Source organism: Tamandua tetradactyla, chromosome 11 (assembly GCF_023851605.1).
Source record: "Tamandua tetradactyla isolate mTamTet1 chromosome 11, mTamTet1.pri, whole genome shotgun sequence".
NCBI classification, from domain to species: domain Eukaryota; kingdom Metazoa; phylum Chordata; class Mammalia; order Pilosa; family Myrmecophagidae; genus Tamandua; species Tamandua tetradactyla.
The window spans coordinates 858,897-886,204 of NC_135337.1; the positions used below are offsets into that span (position 1 = coordinate 858,897).

Genomic DNA, 27,308 nt, shown 5'->3' on the forward strand with positions numbered 1-27,308 from the left:
CTCACAGGACTTTTGTTTGGATCTCATTGAACGATTTAAGTTAGAACGCTTTATGGTTAAATATTGTATCAGGGTAAGCTATTTTAATGTAATTGCCCTGCATTAAGACAAGATTTCTAGGGCCTTGTTCCAAAGGAAGAGCTCAAATGGTAGATATTTTAGGAACTTGCTTCATGCTGGGGCGTGGGGGGTGGGGGGTGGGGGTGGGGGGCCAGGTGCTTTGGAGAGGAATGTCTGCATGTGCTCCTCACTCCCCGTAAGCAGCCGCCTACATCTGGGCCTGGTGGCAGAGCCTTTCTACAAGGAGAGACATCACAAGTCCTCCAAGGTGGAGAGGGACGGGCGTCTTTATAGAACTAACAGAAATACAGGAAATATACAACACGAAGGGATAAATCAGACAAAAGAAAAAACAGTAAAGTAAGGGGAGCATGAGATCGGTTTCCAGCAGATCACAGGATCTTGCTCATTCTGATAACAAGGGTTGTAAAGACATGACTTTGTTTGCAGACAGGGAGAAGTGCTTCTTCCGGCTGTTTAAGACACAAGTTCTCAGCTGTCTTTCGGATGGCTCACCTTTTTTGGCTGCAGATAAGACTTTTATGGATGGGTGGATTATTGTTTGTAAACAGTATGCCATTCCTGAAGCAAGAAGATATAAGAGCCCCAGCAGCTTTCACTTGGACGGCTGAAGATCCTTAGACCCTTCAATGCCAACCAGGTAAACCTCCCTGCTGCTGAGGGCAGAAGGCTTTCTTTGAGCATCTGTTTTCCTTTGCCAGCTATTAGTGTGAGTCTGGAATAGCAAGCTGTAGCTCTAAGATGCCAGCCATGCTTTTGCTGTTATTCTGCTTGAGTTGAATTACTTAGTTTTTCTTCCCTATCTTCCAGAGCTTTGGTGGGTTCAAATCCTGGCGCTGCAGCCTAGTATTTGTGAAACTTTGGGAAAGTTATTTAGTCTGAATGGACCTCAGCTTCTTCATCTGTAAAATCAGCTTACACGCTGCAATGCATTCTAGCTATGCGGAGTAAGTGAGATGATGGTCAATGAATGTCAGTTCATTAAGATTCATGCATAGGTTATTCAAAAGGACATTGTACCTCCCTTTCCCCCGAGTCAGCTTGATAGAGAAATTCTTACATTTTGTGTTTTAATGGGTTTTCAGGATGTTGCAGATACCTCACCATGTTTGCAAGGGAAATTTGGCAAAGTAGTTCAGAATCCATGCAATGAATTATAAAGGCTGGGGGGCATCACAACTCCTCACTCCTCAGTCTCTTGCCTCCTCTGTTAACATTGCATCAAAAAGCATTCCTGTGTACCTTCATTTAGATTTGTCAGGAAAGCCTCAGTTTCTGACATTATGTTCCATCCTTCCTTAGCAATCTATTATTTGAGAGTTAGACCATGTCTCTTGATTTTGGATCATAGAGTATGGTCAAATGAGATTTCAGTTAATTTCTTATCTTAATAATTATTTCTGGGGCGGGGGGGAGTATGGAAACCAACTCTGTGCTTACACTAAAATAAAGCCCGGGTGGGTGTAAAGAGAAGAGAATATGGGTATTTTATCCTCATGCAATTGTTGATGGCCAATCTTTCTGATATGAATTCCAAAATGTATAAGAGAAAATATAAATAATAGAATACAATTTTTGAAAATTTTCAGTTTGGCAAAAAATACATCATAAGTTAGAGAAAAATGCAAATTAAGAAATACTATGGGTAATAAATGAAAGACAATAAATACATCAGAAGTCTCACAATTTCCTGACCAACCAGGTTGAACAAGCAAATAGAAAACTGTACAAGGATGTAAACTGAAAAATCACAAAGGAAATGGAAAAAGCTAATCATTATGAGGACAGATGTTCAACTTCTTTAGTGATATTAAAATACTAACAAAAACAATCTTTTGCTTTAATATATCAAAATTAACAGATAATTTTGGGGCAAAATTAAGCACTCATCAAGGTTTGGGGAAAACAGCTTTCTATGCACACTATTAATGGAATGTATGGTGCAGCCCATTCAAAGGGCAGCTTAACAAAGAGCATCGAAATGACAATCTGCGTGTTCTGTGAAGCCACTAACCCAGCATTTGTGACTTCATTCTAAAGAAGAGAATTAAAATACTTAAAAGTTAGGTGAGCTCAAGAAGGTTCATTATAATCACTCTATTGCTGAGAAACAAAACCGAGTTACTGAACTATATGATCCTATTTATATAGAATTAAACACATACTAATGCATAGAAAGAGTTCTTTAGGCTATTCATGAAATTATTTATCTCTGGGAGATAGGATTTACTTCCTATTTTCTAGTTTTGCTTTGATCTTTTTTTTTTTTTTAAAGGAAAGACAGAGAGAAGGAAGGAAGGAAGGAAGAAAGGGAAACATTTTTAAACATTTTCTTGTTTTATTGTATTCTGTTTCTCCGTTTTTGTTACATGGGCTGGGGCCGGGAATCGAACCGAGGTCCTCCGGCATAGCAGGCAAGCACTTTGCCCGCTGAGCCACCGCGGCCCGCCTGCTTTGATCTTTTAACAGTTCATGTGCTATTTGATGATGGGGAAAGGATTACAAAGCTAGTTTCTTTTATATATTCATGCATGCATACATATATGTAACATCAGCTCAGCGTAAAGAAAGAGTGCTGAACTGAGGTCAGGATTGCGGGTTGTAGCTGTGTGACAACGAGCAAATGATTCCATGGCCATCCACATCAGTCTTCTCATCTGTAAAGTGCGGTTCTGAGAGTATATGTTCACATTTGGTTCTAACGCTGAAGGATTTTAGCAATGGATTTATTGTTGGGATGGATTTATTGATTGATCGATTGACTGTAGAAAGGCCATCGCTGTCTCATTTGTTAGAGAGCTTGCCTCGCTCGCCCTCTGCTGGCTGTCCTGAAAACAGCAGGGGCCGCTGCTCTCAGCGCACGAGCTGCCTCCACTTGGATTCCTCAGGCCCCCTGCCTGGGCTGGTGATGTCTCCCAGCCTGGCTCAGAAGGGCTTGGAGGTGTGAATCCAACCTCAAAGATAAATTTTCCTAATCTCTACACTTATCTTGAGATTCCCTTCATTGTAGAACCAGGGTTTCGCCAGAAAAATGTTCTTTTCTTCTATTTGTGATTTGGAGGCTAATATCCTGGGTCCTTCCTTCTTACCAGTACAGATTTGCTCAGATTGCAGATTTAGGATAATCCAGGAGCTCCACGGAAAAACTAACAGGAACACTGGGATCTTTGCAGGAGAGGCTCCTAAGTGTTCTGTAACCGAGGGAGAGGACAGAGATGGCTTCCCAAAGCAGGTGGCTGCTGCTACTGCTGAGCTGCGCGGTCGTCTCTGAAGTCCTGGGCCGTGAGTATCAGTCCCTTAGCCGAATCGATCCCACGGTCTGTGTGTGCAGTGTACATGACATATCCATTCCCTGGTCCCCCACATTACTTAGACGCTGCAGGAAACTGCTTAAAACGTGAGCGGAAGGCAATGTGATGTGGTAAAAAAGTACAAGGGCTTTAGAGTCCAACAAATTCCGATCTTGTATGGTTCTGAGTCATAGTTAAATCATCAATTAAATGTAGAGATAATATTTATTTTGCAAGTTTATTCTGAAAGGTAGAGAGAGAATGTGTTTAAAGCATCTGCCACCCAGCACGTAGTCAATAAGTGATAGCTGTCATGAAAACTTGAGTGTTTGCACACTGTTTTTCCTATCTGAGCATATCTAGGGTTCCAGGTTGCAAGAGGCTTTTCAGCCTAGTTGGAGAGATGCCTCTTACTCACTTAAGGCCCCGGAATTAAGTACAAAGAAGTAATCAACAAAGTACAAAGCAATACCGGGCAGTCTACTATGGAGAAAGGGGAAGAAAACTTCAGTGAGCTGAGAATAAATACCACAGAACTTTGAAATGGTAGGGAATGTGGAATCACCAGGTGCAACTAGAATAATAGAATAGTAATAGAAATAGAATAAAGGTTCTATTTATGAGGAAATTGAGGCCCAGAGAAGGGTGGAGACTTGCCCATGGTCACACAGTAAGCCTGTGTGATATTCTAGCTCCGGGTCCTGGGTGCCTGTCACAGTGCCGGCTGACCTTTCTGGGTGTTTCCTGTAGACGATAAGTGGACAAATCATGCTTGAGCAGCAGTTCCGTTGAGAAATAGGCACTCTGTAGGGGAATGAGTGCTGAATATAATTTAGCTTCTCCTACCAGGCCATGCTGTTTGCCAAGTGGAGAATTAATCAGTTGGAAAGAAATGCGAAGAGGAGCAGTCTCTTTGGCTATTTTGTGACTTCCATGGCTGAAGTCTGCAGTCTTTGCCCTACCCTACCCTTGGCATGACCTTGTACTCTGTGGCTCTCTGCTCTCAACCCCATACCTATTTCCAGCCTGTGGATGCGTTGCAGCTGGGGAACTCAGCCACTTTCTCTGACCCGTGCTGTAGTACTCTGATAGGCTACTCTTAATCCTCTCTGGCCGAGCCACTTTCCCTGACCATGTCCGACCAATGCTCAAGACAGCCTGCTATTGTCCTGGTGCTGTGCTGACCTCAGTCCGCCTAAGGGAGTCTGAAACTTGCCAAAGCTCTACCCTGTGGAAGGAGAAACAAGCCCCTGCTCTGGGATTTCACCAAACCTCTCTGGTTTCTCTCCCCTAGAGAAAATAGAGTCAGAGCGCTTACCGCATTTCCTTCTGTTTCTCTTTCCCTAGTTCTAGAAGGGCTTTCTGCTTACTCCTGCCAGCTTGTGGGAACTGCCGTTACGGCGAATCCACATGTTCCATATGCCGTGGTGGATGGGGCAAGTCTGATCTAGCACTGATGAGGGAAACGTGGACCATGCAGGGATGAATGTTCCGTCTCACAAGACCTGGCGGTTGAGATATTCCTCTCGTTGCCTGAGTAGTGATTTCTTGGTCTGACACAATGCAGGCCGTTGATTGAATAAGTGGAGAGATGCAGAGCTGCACGCTAGATCAGCACTAAGCAACATTCCAAAAATACTACGCTGGTTGGAGTGATCCTGGTGCTTATGTAAAACGATAACTGTTACACGACTACTAGCTCCTGAGCAGCTACCACGTACTGCGCCCTGTGCTCATCACTATTCATGCATTACCTCAGTTAGCCCCGCAACAACCCTAGAATATGTGCACTGTGAGTTCTGTTGTGCAGATAAGAAAACTAAAGCGAAGAAAGGCTAAATGCTCCCAAGTTCACACACCCAGGCCAGGTGCAAGGAGCCGACACCTCTTGATAGTCCCTGAGTGTGACGCAGAGAGCTGTACCCCACAAGAGCTGGGGCCGGGGGTCTCGGACCCTGTGAGACAACTTGGCTCCTCTCCCAGCTCCACTGCACTCACTATCAGGTCACCTCAGACTGAGGTTTCCTTCTCTGTGCAATGTGGACATCCGCCCCTGCCTCTCAGGGAAGCTCTGGAAGTTGAACAAGGCAGTCCGAATGAGTATGCTTTTAAGACCAATAACTTGAGTGTAATAACTACGATGTCTAGAGTTCTAGTTGGAGTTGGAATTTCTGGAGTCAAATCTTGTTTTTGTCACTTCTTAGCCTTGAGACTCTGGGAAATGACAATCTCTGTGCCTTTGTTTCCTTATCTAGGACATGCGTATAATGGCAGTACTTAATTCACTGGCTTTGATGGGGTGAGGAGAATACTGTATATATATATAACCTGGAACAGTGCCCAGCACATATTAAATGCTAATTAAATGTGTGGGGCAGTAGGAGCCAGCTGAGCTGTGGTTAGCTGCACCAACATTTCTCCACAAGGGACACAAGGACATAGCTGCCCTGCATGGGAACTGGGGTGGAGAGACGAAAGGAGAAGGAAGGAAGGGAGAGGAGAGAAAGAGAGAGATGGGGGGTGGAGAGAAAAAAGGAAAGAATGAGGAGCAGAGAAACAGCCAGCCAGTCACAGACATAGAGAGACACACAAAGGCACAGAGACAAATAGAAAGAGATGCACAGAGTATAGAGAGACAAGGACAGAGAAATAAAGACAGTGAAAGGAACAGAAAACACAAAGATGCACAAGGCCAAAAGGGCCTCTCTGGGTAACCTACTACTATTTATTTTTGCCCCTCATTCACTTTTGTGATGCCTTGAATTATATATGCATGCCCTCCACTCCGCTTTTGCCATGATAGCTTGTAACTAACTGCCTTTTGTTCGTGCACAGAAGTCATCATGAGACCCAGTTGTGCTACTGGATGGTTTTACCACAAGAACAAGTGCTATGGGTACTTCCGAAAGCTGAGGAATTGGTCTGAAGCCGAGGTGAGAAATGTGACCCATGCCTGGGCTGATTTCTCTAGAGCAAAGGGTCTGCCAGAGCTCCAATTCTCTCATTTGACTCTGGAACAAGAATCCCTCCTGGGGACTATGAGGAGAAACCAGCCGGATGGTAAAATAGAGGCAAGAGGGTTATATGTGACTCATTCAATTTTGTAAACATTGATAGAGCAGGTTCTGTAAGCCCACGCCTGGGTGGGCTGCAGGGTTCTAAGAATGAATAAGAAGCAGCCCCTGCCCTCAAGGAGCTCCTGCTAGGAAAGGAAGACAGAAATATATAAACCAAAGGAAATTGAGAAGATGAGGAATGTACGAAAAGAATTACTGAACTCCTGTTTATGATTTACCAGAAAAACAGGCAGAAGCTTCCTGACAGGGAGCAAAACAGTCCAAACAAATGGATGGGTTTATTGCTTATACAATCTAACAAGTGTATTGATTTTATTTCACTGAGGCTTTATCTAAAAGATGGTCCAATAGCCAGTCAAAATAAGAGAGATCTGAGAATGCAATGCTACTATATTACTGAGTTGTGGTTACCTGAAATGACTGATTGAGTGAGCCACATGAGTGAACCTGGAACAACTTCTAAATCTTGGCATGATCTGGGCTTGAGATGGTTTCAGAATCCCTATATAGAACTCAACAAACAATGACAGACCCTGTACTAGTTAGAGTTTTCCAGAGAAACAGAACTGACAGGATATATATGTAAATATTAAGAGATTTATTATAAGGATTGGTTCATGTGACCATGGAAATTGGCAAGTCTGAATTCTGTATGCACACTGCAAGTTGGAGACTCCAGTGAAGGTGAGATTGGATTCCTCTGGAGAAGCTAGCTGGCTGAAGTAAAGGTAGGAATGCTTCTTCTGACTCCAGAAATCCTCAGTTCTGGCTTTAAGACCTCCAAATGATGGGATAAAGGGGATCTCCTCATTTCTGAGATCAATCTCCTTTGTTGATTATAAATGCAAACAGCTATAGATGCAATCAGCCAACTATAGATGCGAATACATTTGTGAAATACCCTCACAGTAACAATCAGGCCAGTGCTCACTTGACCAAACAACTGGACACCATAACTAGCCAAGCTGACTCATGAAATTACCCATCACAATTCACCCCGGTCAACCTGGCACCCATACACATCTACTTAATCTCCAAATAAAGACAGTGCCATGGTCGTACTTTTGCCAAACACAATACAGCAACTGACGAACCCTTTTCCCAAAAGAGGAATTAAGTCCTTGGGTGAAATTCACTCTTATCCGTGACATCCTGTAACTTTAATACTGTGACATAAAGTTAAAACAATTTAAGTCATATGAAAAGGAGATAGGGAAGGAAACAAAGATATTTGTTTTATTTATATATACAAATATATTTATAGTAAAACAAGGAAGATATATTCATACCATTACAGTCCTCATTTCTGAAACTGGGCACATGGACATAGCTCATACTTATAGCTACCTTGTTCCAGTACCCATTCCATATTCCCTTTACCCTCAGCAAGCACCTCAGCTGGACTTGGTACTTTGCCTGGTAGAGTGCTCCAAACCTTCATCACAGAAAGGTCTTGACCATTAGTCCTACCTAGATTGGAGTGTTACAATTTTTCACTTTACTCTAATCAAAAGGCAAAGTAGTATTAAGATGCCCTGAGTGATCTCCTATATTACAGGTATACTCATTATCTCTGTCATGTAGTTGCAATCCAATTTCCCCTTGGTAATCAAGATCAATCAGCCCAGTCAGTATACAGTAATTCCCTTCTTTGCCTGTTGAATCAGAGGTATGAGGAGTCCAAAGTGGCTGAGTCTTAACTTCCAGTTCAATGGAATCATTGTTATGTCTCTTGGTGGAAGTACTCTTTCTTTTGGAACTAAGTCTCTTGGTGGAAGTACTCTTTCTTTTGGAACTAAGTCTCTTGGTAGAAGTACTCTTTCTTTTGGAACTAAGTCTCTTGGTGGAAGTACTCTTTCTTTTGGAACTAAGACCTCTACACCAGTCAAGCATAATGCCATGGGAACAGGAAGCAAAAATATTTCTAGTGGCTCACTAGAGGTATTAGTGAGTGGTGCCACTCCCATTTCCATTCATTGACTCCTGGACCTGTGAGTCCTGCCCATAGAAACAACACTAAAGATTGGATACTGATTTAAAGCATATGTAGCCCAGTTGGCACTGTAATTGAATCTTCAAAAGATGATTTCATCATTCTGTCAATCCAACTTCTTCAGGATGATGGGGAAAATGGTAAGACCAGTTAATTCCACTGCCATGGGCCCACTGATGCAATGCTGTGTGTAATACCATGATGGTGGATAAGACATTTTGTAAGTCCACACATGTCAGTTGTGGCGGAAGCGTTGCAAACAAGGAAAGCAAATTCATACCCAGATTGTCTATTCTAGTAGGAACAAAACACTGATCAAAGTGGTATGGTGCAATCAACCTGTCACCAGGGACTATCTCACCATTCCCTGAGGTAGCAGGCTGATTATCCATGTCAGGGACTGACGCGGGTCTGTGTTGCTGGCAGACTGGGCAGTCAGCAGTGGCTTTATCCTGGCCACCCTTAATGTGTGGAAGCCCATGTTGCTGAGTCCACGCATAACCGCCGTCCCTACTGCTGTGGCCACATTGTTCATGAGTCCATTGGGCAATGACAGGAGTGGCTGGGGAAAGAGGCCGACAGGTATCCACACAATGGGCCATCCTACTCACTTGATTATTAAGGTTCTCCTCTGCTGAAGTCACCCTGCGGTGAGCGTTCACTTGGAGCACAAATATCTTCATGTTTGCTGTCCATGCGTAAAGGTTTATCCACATACCTCTCCCCCGGTGCTCTTTGTCAGTAATTTCCCATCATGTTCTTCCTAAGTCCCTGAACACACTCACCCAGACCAGTGATCAGAGCCCATGAATTAATATACAAACACACCTCTGGTCAGTTTTCCTTCCAAGCAAAATGAACAACCAGGTGCACTGCTGAAAGGGAGTATTTCCCTTTTCCCTTCACCACTGTCCTTCAGGGTGAACTGTAGTACTGCAACTACTTACTTCTGGGTGGCACCTGCAAATCATGCAAGACTGTCTGTGAGCCAGGCCTAAGATGTCTCTTCCTCAGTCACACAGCTCTGGATGCGACAGAGAAGGTAACGTGGCAGGAAGAGGGGCCATGGGCATTTGTGCCATTCCTCATGTAAGCTCCTTGTGCTTTCGAAGCCTGTTTCTGTCTGAGCTCGTTTACACCACTTCCGTTTGCTCATGGAACGCTGTTGTGTGCAAAAATCTTTATGGCTTGGTGGGTCAGACGCACCCAGTTCACGCTTGGTGCTTGCTGTGAGTTTGGAGATACTACCCTAGTGCTTGGAGAAGGTGGGGCCTGCAACCTGGTGTTCAGGTGGATAATTGCCACTGCCCAAGGGCTTGGAAAGGGTAGGGAGCTCCTGCTGCAGTAGGCTCAGAGAGACAAAGCATTGATCGCAGACCTTGAAATCTAATGAAGTTTGCCCTTCTGAGCTTCAAACTTGTTTTAGATACACGACCTCTGCTTTCCTTCCAGTTTTTCTCATCTGAAATGGGAATGTGTATCCCTTTCCTGTCTTATCATTGTTGATTTAAAGCTGATCACGTGTTTTCTAGGCTTCGCAGGCCCATAGGACTTTTGCTCCAGGCGAACTATACCCATAGTTGATTTTGAAGAGACTTTGGACTTAGAGTTGTTACTGAAATGACTTAAGGATTTCGGGATATTGTGATGGAATGAATGTATTTTGCATGTATGTGCCCCAGGGACAGGGTCTAACATTAAGAACATTCAACTTATTACACCCTTCTCTCTGAACGCCAAAATGGCATGTTCTTCCCACATGGAAAATGCGTCAATTCCATCACCTCCCAAAAGCCTTGGTCCACTGAAGGAAAAGGCGCTCATGGACATCAATGGAACTTCTCCTTAGCTTTTGGGAGGTATATGCTCTCCCAGTTAAACAGTAGAAGGAGTATTTAGAAGATTTGCTACTACTTGACCCCAGAGATTCCAATGCCAATTCCCTGAAAACAAAGTTCAGATATATGGGGAATTTTTAGGTAGTAATGACTTGACTTTAAATCACAGCACTGACACTCATCCATATTGTTGTACCATGATTTACCAGTTCTCTTACTATAAAATGGGGATAATGCTTTTTCCCCATGGGTTTGTCAGAAGGATTCAGTAGGATAACTTGTGTAAAGCCTGTGGTACATGGTAGAGGCTCTTCCAGGTTGGTTTCCTTTTCCTCCTTCTCAAAGCAAGAACAGTCCACAAGTCTTCAACAGAGTTGACAACCCCAGAACCAGAGTTCAGAAAGGGTGCTGGGAAAGGAATACAAAAGAGGACTTAACAAACCATCACCTGGCCACTGCTGGCTTTTTGACACCTTAAAAATATTACTAGCTGTCTTAGTTTGCCAGGGCTACTGCAACAAATACCACATGATAGGTTGGCTTAAACAACAAGAATTTATTGTTCCTTGATTTTGGACTTCTAGCTTGGACTTCAAGGTCTTGACACACTATGCTTTCTGCAGAAATTTGTCACTTTCTGATGCTGGCTTGCCACAATTCTTGGGGTCCCTTGGCTTGCATCTCTGCTTCTGCCACATGGCTTCTACTTCTGCTCAGTCATCTGTATCTCCATCTAGATTCTTCTCCTAATAAAGACTTCATATATATATATTAAGGCCCACCTTGATTCAATTTGGCTTCTTCTAATAAGGATCTTCCAGGATCCCATTAACAAATGAGCCCACATCTTAACTAATAACAGCATCTTCAAAGGCCTCAATTACAAGTGGGTTCACACCCACAGGAATGCAGATTAACACTTGAACACATCTTTGTGGGGGACATCATTCAACCCCCAACTGACCAACATTGGTTCTTGAGATTTCTGGAAGCCAATCTCAGAACAGTGGGAAGGTGGGTCTTGGACTTGAGGCAAAGGACTGAGTTCTAGTTCAGTTCCATCTCTGCCGGTCGTGTGAACTTGGAGGGAAAATATCACTTAAATACTCCGAGCCTGTTTCCTCTTCTGCCACAGGAATCTTTTTTTTTTTTTTTTTACTTTTGAAACATAGAATATTTTTTTATTAATTAAAAAAAAATTAACAAAACATTTAGAAATCATTCCATTCTACATGTACAATCAGTAATTCTTAATATCATAACATAGTTGCATATTAATCATTTCTTAGTACATTTGCATCGATTTAGAAAGAGAAATAAAAAGACAACAGAATAAGAATTAAAACGATAATAGAGAGAAAAAAAAACCCTATACCTCACATGCAGCTTCATTCAATGTTTTAACATAATTGCATTACAATTAGGTAATATTGTGCTGTCCATTTCTGAGTTTTTGTATCCAGTCCTGTTGCACAGTCTGTATCCCTTCAGCTCTAATTACCTCTTCTCTTTTTTTTTTTTTTAATTAACGGAAAAAATGAAATTAACCCAACATTTAGAAATCATACCATTCTACATATGCAATCAGTAATTCTTAACATCATCACATAGATGCATGATCATCGTTTCTTAGTACATTTGCATCGGTTTAGAAGAACTAGCAACACAACCGAAAAAGATATAGAATGTTAATATAGAGAAAAAAATAAAAGTAATAATAGTAAAAACAAAACAAAACAAAACAAAACAAAACAAAACAAAAACCTATAGCTCAGATGCAGCTTCATTCAGTGTTTTAACATGATTACTTTACAATTAGGTATTATTATGCTGTCCATTTTTGAGTTTTTGTATCTAGTCCTGTTGCACAGTCTGTATCCCTTCAGCTCCAATTGCCCATCATCTTACCCTGCTTCTACCTCCTGCTGGACTCTGTTACCAATGACATATTCCAAATTTATTCTTGAATGTCCGTTCACATCAGTGGGACTATACAGTATTTGTCCTTTAGTTTTTGGCTAGACTCACTCAGCATAATGTTCTCTAGGTCCATCCATGTTATTACATGCTTCATAAGTTTATCCTGTCTTAAAGCTGCATAATATTCCATCGTATGTATATACCACAGTTTGTTTAGCCACTCTTCTGTTGATGGAGATTTTGGCTGTTTCCATCTCTTTGCAATTGTAAATAACGCTGCTATAAACATTGGTGTGCAAATGTCCGTTTGTGTCTTTGCCCTTAAGTCCTTTGAGTAGATTCCCAGCAATGGTATTGCTGGGTCGTATGGCAATTCTATATTCAGCTTTTTGAGGAACCGCCAAACTGCCTTCCACAGTGGTTGCACCATTTGACATTCCCACCAACAGTGGATAAGTGTGCCTCTTTCTCCGCATCCTCTCCAGCATTTGTCATTTTCTGTTTCGTTGATAATGGCCATTCTGGTGGGTGTGAGATGATATCTCATTGTGGTTTTGATTTGCATTTCTCTAATGGCCAGGGACATTGAGCATCTCTTCATGTGTCTTTTGGCCATTTGTATTTCCTCTTCTGAGAGGTGTCTGTTCAAGTCTTTTTCCCATTTTGTAATTGGGTTGGCTGTCTTTTTGTTGTTGAGTTGAACAATCTCTTTATAAATTCTGGATACTAGACCTTTATCTGATATGTCATTTCCAAATATTGTCTCCCATTGTGTAGGCTGTCTTTCTACTTTCTTGATGAAGTTCTCTGATGCACAAAAGTGTTTAATTTTGAGGAGCTCCCATTTATTTCTTTCTTTCTTCAGTGCTCTTGCTTTAGGTTTAAGGTCCATAAAACCACCTCCAATTGTAAGTTCATAAGATATCTCCCTACATTTTCCTCTAACTGTTTTATGGTCTTAGACCTAATGTTTAGATCTTTGATCCATTTTGAGTTAACTTTTGTATAGGGTGTGAGACATGGGTCTTCTTTCATTCTTTTGCATATGGATATCCAGTTCTCTAGGCACCATTTATTGAAGAGACTGCTCTGTCCCAGGTGAGTTGGCTTGACTGCCTTATCAAAGATCAAATGTCCATAGATGAGAGGGTCTATATCTGAGCACTCTATTCGATTCCATTGGTCGATATATCTATCTTTATGCCAATACCATGCTGTTTTGACCACTGTGGCTTCATAATATGCCTTAAAGTCAGGCAACGCGAGACCTCCAGCTTCGTTTTTTTTCCTCAAGATGTTTTTAGCAATTCGGGGCACCCTGCCCTTCCAGATAAATTTGCTTATTGGTTTTTCTATTTCTGAAAAATAAGTTGTTGGGATTTTGATTGGTATTGCATTGAATCTGTAAATCAATTTAGGTAGGATTGACATCTTAACTATATTTAGTCTTCCAATCCATGAACACGGTATGCCCTTCCATCTATTTAGGTCTTCTGTGATTTCTTTTAACAGTTTTTTGTAGTTTTCTTTATATAGGTTTTTTGTCTCTTTAGTTAAATTTATTCCTAGGTATTTTATTCTTTTAGTTGCAATTGTAAATGGGATTCGTTTCTTGATTTCCCCCTTCGCTTGTTCATTACTAGTGTATAGAAATGCTACAGATTTTTGAATGTTGATCTTGTAAACTGCTACTTTGCTGTACTCATTTATTAGCTGTAGTAGTTTTGTTGTGGATTTTTCCGGGTTTTCGACATATAGTATCATATTGTCTGCAAACAGTGATAGTTTTACTTCTTCCTTTCCTATTTTGTTGCCTTGTATTTCTTTTTCTTGTCTAATTGCTCTGGCTAGAACATCCAACACAGTGTTGAATAATAGTGGTGATAGTGGACATCCTTGTCTTGTTCCTGATCTTAGGGGGAAAGTTTTCAATTTTTCCCCATTGAGGATGATATTAGCTGTGGTTTTTTCATATATTCCCTCTATCATTTTAAGGAAGTTCCCTTGTATTCCTATCCTTTGAAGTGTTTTCAACAGGAAAGGATGTTGAATCTTGTCAAATGCCTTCTCTGCATCAATTGAGATGATCATGTGATTTTTCTGCTTTGATTTGTTGATATGGTGTATTACATTAATTGATTTTCTTATGTTGAACCATCCTTGCATACCTGGGATGAATCCTACTTGGTCATGATGTATAATTCTTTTAATGTGTTGTTGGATATGATTTGCTAGAATTTTATTGAGAATTTTTGCATCTATATTCATTAGAGAGATTGGCCTGTAGTTTTCTTTTTTTGTAATATCTTTGCCTGGTTTTGGTATGAGGGTGATGTTGGCTTCATAGAATGAATTAGGTAGTTTTCCCTTCGCTTCGATTTTTTTGAAGAGTTTCAGGAGAGTTGGTACTAATTCTTTCTGGAATGTTTGATAGAATTCACATGTGAAGCCGTCTGGTCCTGGACTTTTCTTTTTAGGAAGCTTTTGAATGACTGATTCAATTTCTTTTCTTGTGATTGGTTTGTTGAGGTCATCTATGTCTTCTTGAGTCAAAGTTGGTTGTTCATGTCTTTCCAGGAACCCATCCATTTCCTCTAAATTGTTGTATTTATTAGCGTAAAGTTGTTCATAGTATCCTGTTATTACCTCCTTTATTTCTGTGAGGTCAGTAGTTATGTTTCCTCTTCCATTTCTGATCCTATTTATTTGCATCCTCTCTCTTCTTCTTTTTGTCAGTCTTGCTAAGGGCCTATCAATCTTATTGATTTTCTCATAGAACCAACTTCTGGTCTTATTGATTTTCTCTATTGTTTTCATGTTCTCAATTTCATTTATTTCTGCTCTAATCTTTGTTATTTCTTTCCTTTTGCTTGCTTTGGGATTAGTTTGCTGTTCTTTCTCCAGTTCTTCCAAGTGGACAGTTAATTCCTGCATTTTTGCCTTTTCTTCTTTTCTGATAAAGGCATTTAGGGCAATAAATTTCCCTCTTAGCACTGCCTTTGCTGCGTCCCATAAGTTTTGATATGTTGTGTTTTCATTTTCATTCGCCTCGAGGTATTTGCTAATTTCTCTAGCAATTTCTTCTTTGACCCACTCGTTGTTTAGGAGTGTATTGTTGAACCTCTACATATTTGTGAATTTTCTGGCACTCCGCCTATTATTGATTTCCAACTTCATTCCTTTATGATCCGAGAAAGTGTTGTGTATGATTTCAATCTTTTTAAATTTGTTAAGACTTGCTTTGTGACCCAGCATATGGTCTATCTTTGAGAATGATCCATGAGCACTTGAGAAAAAGGTGTATCCTGCTGTTGTGGGATGTAATGTCCTATAAATGTCTGTTAAGTCTAGCTCATTTATAGTAATATTCAGATTCTCTATTTCTTTATTGATCCTCTGTCTAGATGTTCTGTCCAATGATGAGAGTGGTGAATTGAAGTCTCCAACTATTATGGTATTTGTGTCTATTTCCCTTTTCAGTGTTTGCAGTGTATTCCTCACGTATTTTGGGGCATTCTGATTCGGTGCGTAAATATTTATGATTGTTATGTCTTCTTGTTTAATTGTTCCTTTTAATAGTATATAGTGTCCTTCTTTGTCTCTTTTAACTGCTTTACATTTGAAGTCTAATTTGTTGGATATTAGTGTAGCCACTCCTGCTCTTTTCTGGTTGTTATTTGCTTGAAATATCTTTTCCCAACCTTTCACTTTCAACCTATGTTTATCTTTGGGTCTAAGATGTGTTTCCTGTAGACAGCATATAGAAGGATCCTGTTTTTTAATCCATTCTGCCAATCTATGTCTTTTGATTGGGGAATTCAGTCCATTGACATTTAGTGTTATTACTGTTTGGATAATATTTTCCTCTACCATTTTGCCTTTTGTATTATATATATCATATCTGATTTTCCTTCTTTCTACACTCTTCTCCATACCTCTCTCTTCTGTCTTTTTGTATCTGACTCTAGTGCTCCCTTTAGTATTTCTTGCAGAGCTGGTCTCTTGGTCACAAATTCTCTTAGTGACTTTTTGTCTGAGAATATTTTAATTTCTCCCTCATTTTTGAAGGATAATTTTGCTGGATATAGGAGTCTTGGTTGGCAGTTTTTCTCTTTTAGTAATTTAAATATATCATCCCACTGTCTTCTAGCTTCCATGGTTTCTGCTGAGAAATCTACACATAGTCTTATTGGGTTTCCCTTGTATGTGATGGATTGTTTTTCTCTTGGTGCTTTCAAGATCCTCTCTTTCTCTTTGACCTCTGACATTCTAACTAGTAAGTGTCTTGGAGAACGCCTATTTGGGTCTAATCTCTTTGGGGTACGCTGCACTTCTTGGATCTGTAATTTTAGGTCTTTCATAAGAGTTGGGAAATTTTCAGTGATAATTTCTTCCATTAGTTTTTCTCCTCCTTTTCCCTTCTCTTCTCCTTCTGGGACACCCACAACACGTATATTTGTGCGGTTCATATTGTCCTTGAGTTCCCTGATACCCTGTTCAAATTTTTCCATTCTTTTCCCGATAGTTTCTGTTTCTTTTTGGAATTCAGATGTTCCATCCTCCAAATCACTAATTCTATCTTCTGTGTCTTTAAATCTATCATTGTAGGTATCCATTGTTTTTTCCATCTTTTCTACTTTATCCTTCACTTCCATAAGTTCTGTGATTTGTTTTTTCAGTTTTTCTATTTCTTCTTTATGTCCAGCCCATGTCCTCTTCATGTCCTCCCTCAATTTATCGATTTCATTTTTGAAGAGGTTTTCCATTTCTGTTCGTATATTCAGCATTAGTTGTCTCAGCTCTTGTATCTCATTTGAACTATTGGTTTCTTCCTTTGACTGGGCCATATTTTCAATGTTCTGAGCGTGATCCGTTATCTCCTGCTGGCGTCTGGGCATTTAGTCAGATTTCCCTGGGTGTCGGACCCAGCAAGGTTGTAATATTTTTCTGTGAAATCTCTGGGCTCTGTTTTTCTTTTCCTGCCCAGTAGGTGGCGCTCGTGGCACTCGTTTGTCTGCGGGTCCCACCAGTAAAAGGTGCTGTGGGTCCTTTAACTTTGGAAAACTCTCGCCGTCTGGGAGGTTCACTAGCCGAAGCGGCTTGGAAATGTGCCAACCGGCCCGGGGTCCAAATGCGGGGAGGATCGCTGGCTGCCGCAGCCCGGGAAAGCGCCTGTCTGAATTTCCTAGTCGGCCTGGTCGCGGGAGGGCGCCAGCTCCAGCGGCCCGCCCGGGAGAGTGCACGTTCCCGGGGAGTCACGGGTTTCGAAGGGCCCCCCCGCCACCCGTCACCGTTCTCTGTGGCCTGGGGATTTCCGATCCAATTCTCTCAGTTGGTCCGGGGGGCCGCGCATGGTGTGGGTGCCAGCCGCCGTGGTTTCAGGGGACCGCCTCTCCAATTCTCCCAGCCGGCCCGAGAAGGGGGAAAGGAGTGACTCCGGCCGCTTGCCGCCCCGCCCGGTGAATCCCGCGCCCCTCGGCTATCTCACCAGAGCGCATTCTCTCAGCCAGCCAGCCGTTCCCGGATGGGGTACGCTGTCTTTTTTATCTCTGTCGTGGCTTTGGGAGCTGTTCTGTGTCGTTTCTACTCCCCTAGTAGCTGTTCTGGAGGAGAAATTGAGATCCGCGCGTCTTACTAAGCCGCCATCTTCTCCGGAAGTCTCAGTCTCAGGCATGAACAAGAAGCATTTTATCCCCATGCACGTGGCCCAAGTACTCCACGAACTATGGGCCCCTCCTCTGGGGGTCCCACAGGAAGCTGCCACAGGAATCTTTTGTGTCTGAATCATGGTTGACACTCAAATATTGAGTGCTAATCTCGCTTGCATGCCTTATAAATTTGGCAGTCAAATGAAATTACAGATATAAAAGCATTTTGGTATTGTAATGGTTTGCAAATATGAGGACTAAATTATCATTAAAAAGTAACCACGTCTGCTTTGAAATATATTGCTTTTTTGCATATATGTTATTTTTCATTAAAATAATGATGATTAAAAATTTGCATATATATATTCTTTCTAGCTTCCAATGTTCTGGAGCAGCTAGAAGGAAAAATCTGAGAGGATGGTATGGTAGCCCATGACAAACTCTGGGATCTGTCCTGTAACTACTTGCTGAAGAGTGCTTTGAAAACTATTGCTTTTTTCTTTCTTTGCTTTGTATATATGTTATATTATACAATAAAAAATGTTTCAAAAAAATAGTAACTGGGTACACAGGTGGTTCAGTGGTAGAATGCTCACCTTTCATGCAGGAGACCTGAGTTCGATTCCCAGACCATGCACCCCCCAAAAAAGTAACCATACCTAATTCTAAGCAAGATGCTAGAGGCAAGGAAGCAGCAAGATCCTAAGTGACCAAGGTCAAAACTATGCTTTTATTAAGTGAATTTTCCATCATGTAGACAGATCTTCTCACACAATCTCCAAAGTTTATATATATATAAACTTATGTATGTTTGTGTATAGATGCTTGTCTTGTTTAATTGAACAAGAATTAATTATGGTCCACGTTCCATATAATCCTTAAAACAGTGGGCGATTATCATTCAGTAGTCCAGAGTAAAATTCCAGATGCCTCGCCTTTGGATATGAAAAAGTAGTACCTTTGCAGAGGAAAAATTAGGGATTAACATAAAGACATACAGGAGCAAAGCAGATTTGGGTTTCGAGTTTTAAAGTTGCAAGAGGGTAGAAAATTACATCCCAGTGCCTGGTAGAGCTTCACTGGGAGGAAGGAATCCGAAAGCCCAAGCAGATTTAATCCTATGGCAATGGCTGAGTGAAGGCAGACCAACAGGCACAGTCATCTCAGATCAGCTAGTCAATACTACCCATACTTCAGAAAATAAACCAACACATTGAGGGTTCTTCTGTCCCCTGGAGGAAACACCTCAGATTTGTAGGCATTTCATCCTATACCCATTTGGTAGCAAATAAAAATAAGTTACAGACCAGTTTACAATTTGCAATGTGTTATTCTCTTACAATCTGTTGCACACAGTGTAATAATAATTTAAAATAAAAAAAGATACAGGTTTGGGGCAGGCCATGATGGCTCAGCAGGTAGAGTTCTCACCTGCCATGCCAGAGGACTTGGGTTCGATTCCTGGTGCCTGCCCATGTTAAAAAAAAAGAAGATATACGTTTGGGACTTAAGCAGACCTGGGCTGTATTCCTATATCTGATCATCCTTTTCTGATCCTCCACTTTTCCGTCCATAAACTAAGAGTGAACCTACTTCCTAAGACCGTTGTTAGAATTAAATGCAAAAGTCCAGAGAATCGGGCATTCTGTGAAGGGCACTGTATCTCATCAGCTCTAAGGTGCACGCTTAACACCTGTGAAGTAGATGTGCATGTCATATTACAATGTTGCATAGATTAACTGGAAGTGATTTTTTTCTTTCTATCCTAATGAGGCATAAATTAATGGCACAGTTCACAGTTTCTTAGATTTGAGGAAATTCAGTATTATCATTTAATCCTCATGATAACTCCCTTGTGTGGCAGCAATTACTTTGTCCAATTTACAGATGAGGAAACTGAACCTCAGAGAGATGAAGGGACTTGCCAAGATCATATACACTAAAGAGAAGCAAGATGGGGCGCCAGGCGCTGGCTCGGACCCAACAGCTCCATTTTCATGCCCTTGTCTCGAGCTGCCTCTTATTCTGGGACAGACATCTGTGGCACTCCTGTTTGCCCTGTGCTGGAGTTTAGATGACCTCTTCTGCAGGCAGGTTGTGCAAGCACATCTGCTTGGCACACTGTGGTCCTAAGGCTGCGTTTTTGGACCACGTGGCATCATTAATGGGATCTCTCCTTGCCTGCAGCATGAATGCCAGTCCCACAGAGATGGAGCCCACCTGGCATCTATCCTGAATTTGAAGGAAGTCAAAGCCATAGCAAAATATATAAGTGGCTACCAGAGAAACCTGCCAGTATGGATTGGCCTGCATGACCCACTCAAGGTAACCGTAGACTTTGCCACAAACACACTGCTGTGAAAGCCAGAAAGATGTCCCCTGTCCGAGAAATGTCCTCCTGGCCTACTGAGTAGGTCAATGACAAAGGTCTTGGATAGGGGACATTCTACAGTCATGTGCTTCCAACTAATGGAGTCAGGGACCCAGATCTGGTCCTCAGTGGATGAGTATGATTTAAATGATGCCAATTAATTTATCAGTCAGAACTTCTGACTGATTATTGTCCTCCTGAGTCTTAGAATCAAAATTATCAGCTTTCTAGAGCCTTCAAAATAAAAACTTGTGTAAATTTAAGCATATATGTGTGCGTATATATAAAAAGACTTATTGTGAGACCCAGCTTAATTAAAACACCATTAGATCCTGAGTTAAAGTTGGGAGCTGAGAGTTTTCAGGTAACTTTTTTCTTGGGTGCTATTATGTTTTGAATATTTTTTTCTCTGGACCTTCATTGCCACTATCCATCAATATGTCATTGTAAGAAATGGTACAGTTTACCAGTTCTTCGTGGGGCTTCTATTAACCCAAACAAACATAGGAATGCAACAAGGAAACCCCCAGACTTTTCACTTCTGGATAAAGCTATTATTATTTTCATATCCTTCTTTGAACATTGTATTATATGAAAACTAATAATCATTTTTCATAGTCGTTACAAATATTCTATACATTATTAAGCATTTAATTGTGTTTATTTGACTAATAGAAGGTTTGCATTTTTAGAAATGCAGAAGTAGGAACTCTCTCATTCAGAGTTAGGATAAATATTTACAGTTATTTCTACCAGATATTTTCATAGTTTAATTTTTATACATTCAGGACAGAGGAAAATAAGTAGCTAATAAACATTTAAAAAATTGTGTACTGCCTCTACTAATCAAAAAGAAAACCAATTAAAATAACAATATAAATTGATTTATCAGACTGCCAAACAAGTGTCATAATAGATAATATTTATAAGGATATGGAGAAATTATAGTCACACCTTGTTGGTGGAAATATAAATTCCTACAACTGTTTTTGGAAAGCAGCTTGACTATGACTACCAATCATATCCGTATCCTCAAAATATGCATACCATTTGACCCATTAATTCCACTTCTGGAATTCTCTGCTAAGGAAATAATTTCAAATGCACAAACAGTTTTATGCACAAAGTTGTTCCTAGCAGTATTCTCTATAATAATTGTAAATTGGAAACCATATAAATATCAATGAAAAGACAAATTATTAAGGTAAATTATGGTACATTCCTATAAAAAGATGTTTGGAAAACAAGATGCAAAGTTGCATGTTTATTTTAGAAACCACAACATTTTTTAGCCTGTGAAAATACTATGATACATAAAAATGTTTGCACTGGATGTAAATATGGTAACATGTTAGGTAATGTTTTCCTCTTAGCAATTGAATTGAGTGATTTTTCTATTCCTACTTCTTTACCCATTTCTGTACTTTCCCACATCCCCAATTTTTACAATGAAAAAAAAATATGTTTAAAAGGACTTGAAAGAGAGTGTCTTGGCTGTGGCAGGTGGAGCAGTTAATCTGCACATTTCTTGCACTTCTTGTTATTTGCAGAAGCAAAAGTGGCAGTGGGCTGATGGCTCCTTGTATTTACACAAGACCTGGTCTGGCAATCCCTTGGCTGGGAATGAGCACTGTGCTGAGTTGAGCTACCGTAATAGTAAGTTCTAATGCATCCCCCCGTTCTGCTTCCAAATCCCAGCTCCTTCCATCTACCTAGTAGGTGTAGAGATGGAGACCACACTCGTGGCTCTGTTTACTTACAGGACAGTGGCCTGGCCACATACGCTGTTCACCAGCTTTCAGTCATTACGAGCCACTTGACGAATTTCATAGTGTCGATGCCCCAGTGGTTCAGCTACATTACTCACTATTTTTCTCTACATTCTTAAATACATTCATGTTAAATCATGTTATATACCACAAAGGGTACATATGCCACACTTTGAGAAACCCAAACCAATGATAGGGGGCAAATAATGTAGTCAAGTCAGGATGGCTCCCTTCTAACTCGTGTAAAATCGGGTTCCCCGTGAACCCTGGAGACCCAGTCTTTGCCTGGATTCTTCCGTCTTGTTTGTTTCCCCAAGTTTTGTCCCCAGAATGCAGTGATCATAATCACTTGAGCACCCTCATCCCCTTGCCTGCTTTCATTCTTTGTTTTTTAAGCTAATAAGTCATAGTTTTGACCCTGGCACTAGTGACATTTTGGGCCAGATGACTGGTTGTGTTGGGATCTTTCCTGTGCATTTAGAAGATTTGGCAGCACCTATGGCCTCAACTCGCTAGATACCCTTAGCACAGCCCCCTTCCCTCACCAAAAATGTCTGCAGACATTGCCAGATGTTCCCCAGGCAAGGGGAGGAGGGAAGGGCTGGACATCATCTCTGGTTGAGAACCACAGCTAATGATGGGAAAGTTTTCAGGTGTAAAACAAGAACACAAAATATTAAAAATGACAAGGAGACTTGATGCCAAAGATCATGTATGAGAACACCCCAGTGGGTTTAAAAGACTGTCCTAAAGTCACCAGAACGCCCCTCCTAGCTAAGAAGCAGGCCTGGGATGGGGTCCAGCCTTAAGACTCAGAGTAGAAGGCGACCTGGCTGCTCTTAGCAGGACACAGAGCAAGGGTTCACTGCTGTCTGAGGGATGAAGCTTTGATGAACAAAAAAAGAGCGTGAGAAAGCCCTCTAACAGCAGAAAGTTGGCGGGTGCACAGAGGAGCCAGACTCTGAGGCATGGTCAACAAAGACCCTCAGAGAGAAGAGGAGGTGGGAGAACGGCCTTTTCGCAGAGCCCACAGTTGCAGCTGTTAAAAACCTAAGTCAGCTCTGATGGAATGAACACAAAGCAGAAGCTACCAAAATGTAGATTTCTACCCAAAATAGGGGGAACTGTTTGAACAATTAGCACTGTCCAGAAATGTAATGAGTTATCCCAGGAAGGAGTGAGAAAACCGTCACTGGAGTTGACCAAGCAAAGGCAGAGAATGACACTAGCATATATTGTAGTTGAAGGACTAAAGCTGTTAGAGGCTCAATGTCACAGAATCACCTGAAGGACGTTTTAAAAATACAAATTCCAGGGATTCTGTTCAGATGCACAAAATTGGAATTTCTGAGGGTGTATACCAGGCAGGCTTTGGGGAAGCAGTAGGCCAGGCACTCCAAAGTCCTTCCCTTCCCTGAGATTCCGAGATGTGGATTGGACGAAGTTCTCAAACAAAAATCTCTTCCCTGTCAGTCTGAGTTCATATCAGCAGAGTTCCAAGTTGCCTGTGATGTACCAATGATACTCTCCTGGGAACACCATTCTTTTATATTCCCTTCCTTTTCAAGATTAATTCAGCCTAGATCTCAGAATACAGACACTCAAGGCAGAAAATCACGAGGAATTAAGTAAAGATTAGACCAAAACTAGTGGAAATATAGTAGAGCACATTCCCCTCGGCCTCCATCAACAGCATTTTAGAGTTGTATAAGAGAGTTTGCCCCCAAACCCAGTGGCTATTTTTTTTCCTTTAAGATTCAAAAAAGTCTAATTAATGTCTCAGTATGCAGCCACGCATGCACACTCTCTGTGTGCAGCTGAACTTGCTCCTTTTCATTTCTGTTCGGAAAGATCCCGCAGGCATTTTATTCTATATTTCTCCTGCCCTTTCTGACTCTCTCCCTTTATGACACTCTGTAGCTGCTGTGTTCTTTTGTGAATCTCAGGGAATGACATGGCTCATGGTGCTTCCTGACTTATCTACGGGTTCACTTTGAGACATTTAATGTGATAATTAGGGCTTTATGGTTTGAAAAGAAATTTCATCTTCAATATAATTTGTGGTCAAGAGCATGGGCTCAGCATTTGGAATGCCTGGGTTGAAATTCCTACCCCTCCATTGCACTTAGCTGTGTGATTGTGAGCAAATGTCTCACTTCTCTGTGCCCTGAGGACTCTCGATCAAAGGGGGTAGGAATAGGTATTCATTAGCTTGATGCATGTAAGGTACTTATCATGGTGCCAGCTGGGCACAGGGCTCCGGTGGCCGGGATGTAGGGGTCACAATCTCCTACACATACCCTTCCTTGCACTTAGCCCTCTGGTGTTGAGAAAGGGAGGAGGAGAGTGCAGACAGACACCTCCCAAGGTTAGTGCCTGGGTGAGCTTGCTGTGGGGGTGACCTTGTTTGAAGCTGCCATTCTCATTTGTCAAGGAGCTCAGTGGGTGGTCACCTCCAGGGGACCCACTGATGAGACACTCAGTCCCAAGCAGCAACTCTCAGCAATGGTTTCTCAGCTCTGACTCAGCCAGCTCTTGGAGTAGATTCCTGGCTAGAGGTCTCGTGCCATGTTGTCTTTGCCCCACAACATGACAATGCTCATCAAGATGGTAGCCCCCATTTCTTTCACACTCTATGACCCCAGCTCTGGGCATGGACGTCTTCTGTGCCTCTTGAGAACCAGGAATTTGAAGGGACACTCTTTACCTCCTTTCCCTGGCTGTGCATCATGTCATCTCTCCCCAGTCTTAGCATCACATCCACTCAAAACACACACTGGTGCCAAGGCCAGTGGCCAAGCAGACCTCTAGCCAGATCACAGCTCATCATACTACAGACACCCCAGGATGGCAAGTGACTCTGTGGAGCTTAGTTTCTGGGAGAGAAATAGTTGGACCTCTCCTAAAAAACCCCTTAGTCCTTCCCAAGACTGCTTGTAGTGATTGACTTCAGCTGCCTCCAGTATTTTGAACTTCATACAGGAGCTTCTTGGAGACGTTAGCCCTCAGCTTTGGGCTATAGGGCAGATCACCCTCAGACCTCCAAAGCATCCTGTTTCACGCACAAATGATCCCTTTGTTTTCAGTAGATCCATGTCAAACCCTGCCTTCCCTTAAAAGTAGTGCTATAGCAGAGCATCTGCCGTTGAGTGAAGTTTAAATTATTTTTCTTTGTGTAACAAAGTTAGTACCTTATCCAGTACTGTAAGCAAAAGACCTAGAAAACTCTGGCAGACTCAATACTGAATTGGATGCCTTTAAATGTTTATTTTCTTACAGATTTTTTAACTTGGAACAGCAGCCGATGCAACAAGCGTCAACATTTCCTGTGCAAGTACAAACCATAGAGCAAAAGTCAAGACCCTGCCAGCTCTCGCACAAGCCTCTTCCCTCTTCCTTCTCTTTTATGCTTCCTAAATCTGATCACTGTCTCGAGAGTAAAAGGTAACAGCTAAGACAAAGTAGGTCCCTACTGGACAGACATTTCCCAGGTTTGAGGTAGAGATCTCAGCATAGCTTCGAAATGCTCAATCCCCAATCCCTTACCTCCTTCCCCTCTCTGGGCTGTCTCTCACAGGTGGGAAGTGCACAGACCTAACTGTTAAAAAAGCTAGGATTTGGCCTTAGGGAGTGAAAATTTGGAGATAGAAGGAGAAACCCAAGAATGAGCCTCTAGCTGCCATCAGCTTCTGTACCACTCTGCCCTCCCTCCCTTGCCCGTATCCCTCCACTCTATCACTTGCCTACTTCTCTTACCATGGGGACATTTACCAGTACAGTCCCTTCTGGTGTGATTGTGCATCATAAGAAATTCTTGGGCCATCTTTCAATGGGTAGGTGTGTGCATAGAAGAACACTGCTTCAATTCAGTGGTGGTGGGAGTGGAAGGTGAACTATGTCTCAAAAAAACACTCAAGTGTCTCCTCATCTCTTTCCCCCTTGCCTCAGCTTTTCACCTCTTTTAAATAGCCTCCTCTCCAGCTATGCCCCTGGAGGAGGAGGGACGGGGGCAGCTTCCATTGTCTGAGCAGGGCTGGGTAGGTGGGGATGTTATTTCATTGTGAGTACTGTGGCTGATTAAGAGATGACAGTCTGGTGTGTTAGAGCTGATGCAGGGGTGGCAGCTCGTTCTCTCCCCCGCCACTAACAACCTTCATGGACTTGCTCGATTCTCTTTGCCTCGTGAGATTTGGGGTTCCTTGGAAAGAGGGGACTGTCCCAGTAATGGGGAAGTAATGTTGCCCTCTTACAGAGTTATGATCACCTAGGTCAGGGAATCTGGTTGGCAGTACAAAGAAGAAACGATACAGACTCAACCAAAACAGAAACAGTGGCTTTGGAATGGTTGTTTTTGCATTTCTTAGAAGGAAATGCCACATGAGAGGACACATGGGACACATGGCTCAGCCACGCAGTTTAGGATGTGTGGACGACCACTTCACTCATTCATTCACACAGCACCGCAAACTGGTACCCTAATCTGAGAATGCACCCTTGATGCTTTAGCAGGTTAAGACCAGCTGTCAAGGGCTGGCTGAAAAAAGGAAACAGCAAAGAGAGGGGAAATGAGACAGAAAGGAACATTGGCCCTTAACCGCTTCTCCTCCTTCTACTCACCCTTTCCTGCCTTCTTCCTTCCTCCCAGCTTCCATCTCTACAACCTGTGATCCTTTCAAGTGTCAAAGAGGAAAAATCAGAAAAAATGTGTCGCTCTTGTCAAGCATTAAAAATGACTTTAAAAAGCTTGTTAATCCAGAGGATAAATTTATTAATAGTGAAATTTCAGACAAGATGCGAGACACATGAAAAAGGGTTGTTGGTCTTTGAAAGTATATGCTTAGCGTCAGCAGAAAGCAACCACCAGCTCCTGAGAGGATTCTGGGCAAGTCACTGCCAGGGGGACAAACAAAGTATCAGACTTTATCCTTTCCCTAGCTGTTAGGAACCACATAGAGCCCCATTGGATTAAGTTCCAAATTCTGTGGTATAAACTATAAAAACTAAAGGAGTTTAAGGGAAACATTGATGGAAATACCCAAAAGTCAGAATATCTCATTTTTTTCTAATTAAGGCACATACAAGAGAGTCAAGAGTCCATGGCCCACCTACCTCCCCTAAATCCATTTACACTTCCCAGAGGAAAATCATCTCATAATTGTAGAGATGAGCAAGATAAGAATCCAAAGGTAACATACAGCAGTGTCTTTTAATTTACCAGAGCTGCTGTGACAGATACCACACAACAGTTGGGCTTAAACAACAGTAATTAATTTTCTCCTGCTTTTGGAGGCTAGAATTCCCACATCAAGGTATTTGCAGGG

The 27,308-nt window shown here is 41.8% G+C and overlaps 1 protein-coding gene across 2 annotated transcripts; it reads left to right on the forward strand.

The window, feature by feature from the left end:
- The first annotated feature begins 593 nt into the window (after positions 1-593).
- On the forward strand, positions 594-26,738 carry REG4 (regenerating family member 4). Of its 2 annotated transcripts, none has more exons than XM_077119722.1 (6): positions 594-721; positions 3,255-3,363; positions 6,207-6,304; positions 20,035-20,172; positions 21,769-21,874; positions 25,267-26,738. In XM_077119722.1, exons 2-6 carry the CDS (start codon positions 3,297-3,299, stop codon positions 25,332-25,334), a joined length of 477 nt encoding a protein of 158 aa, XP_076975837.1. In that variant the 5' UTR covers positions 594-721; positions 3,255-3,296; the 3' UTR covers positions 25,335-26,738. The 2 variants fall into 2 exon arrangements, with proteins under 2 accessions (XP_076975837.1, XP_076975838.1); XM_077119723.1 differs by having other exon boundaries at positions 6,210-6,304.
- The last annotated feature ends 570 nt before the right edge of the window (positions 26,739-27,308 follow it).

Coding starts and splice junctions, on each gene's coding strand:
- REG4 (XM_077119722.1), top strand. CDS start 3,297: ATGGCTTCCCAAAGCAGGTGGCTGCTGCTACTGCTGAGCTGCGCGGTC. Junction 20,173..21,768: donor GCCTGCATGACCCACTCAAG/GTAACCGTAGAC, acceptor TGTTATTTGCAG/AAGCAAAAGTGGCAGTGGGC. Junction 21,875..25,266: donor TGAGTTGAGCTACCGTAATA/GTAAGTTCTAAT, acceptor ATTTTCTTACAG/ATTTTTTAACTTGGAACAGC.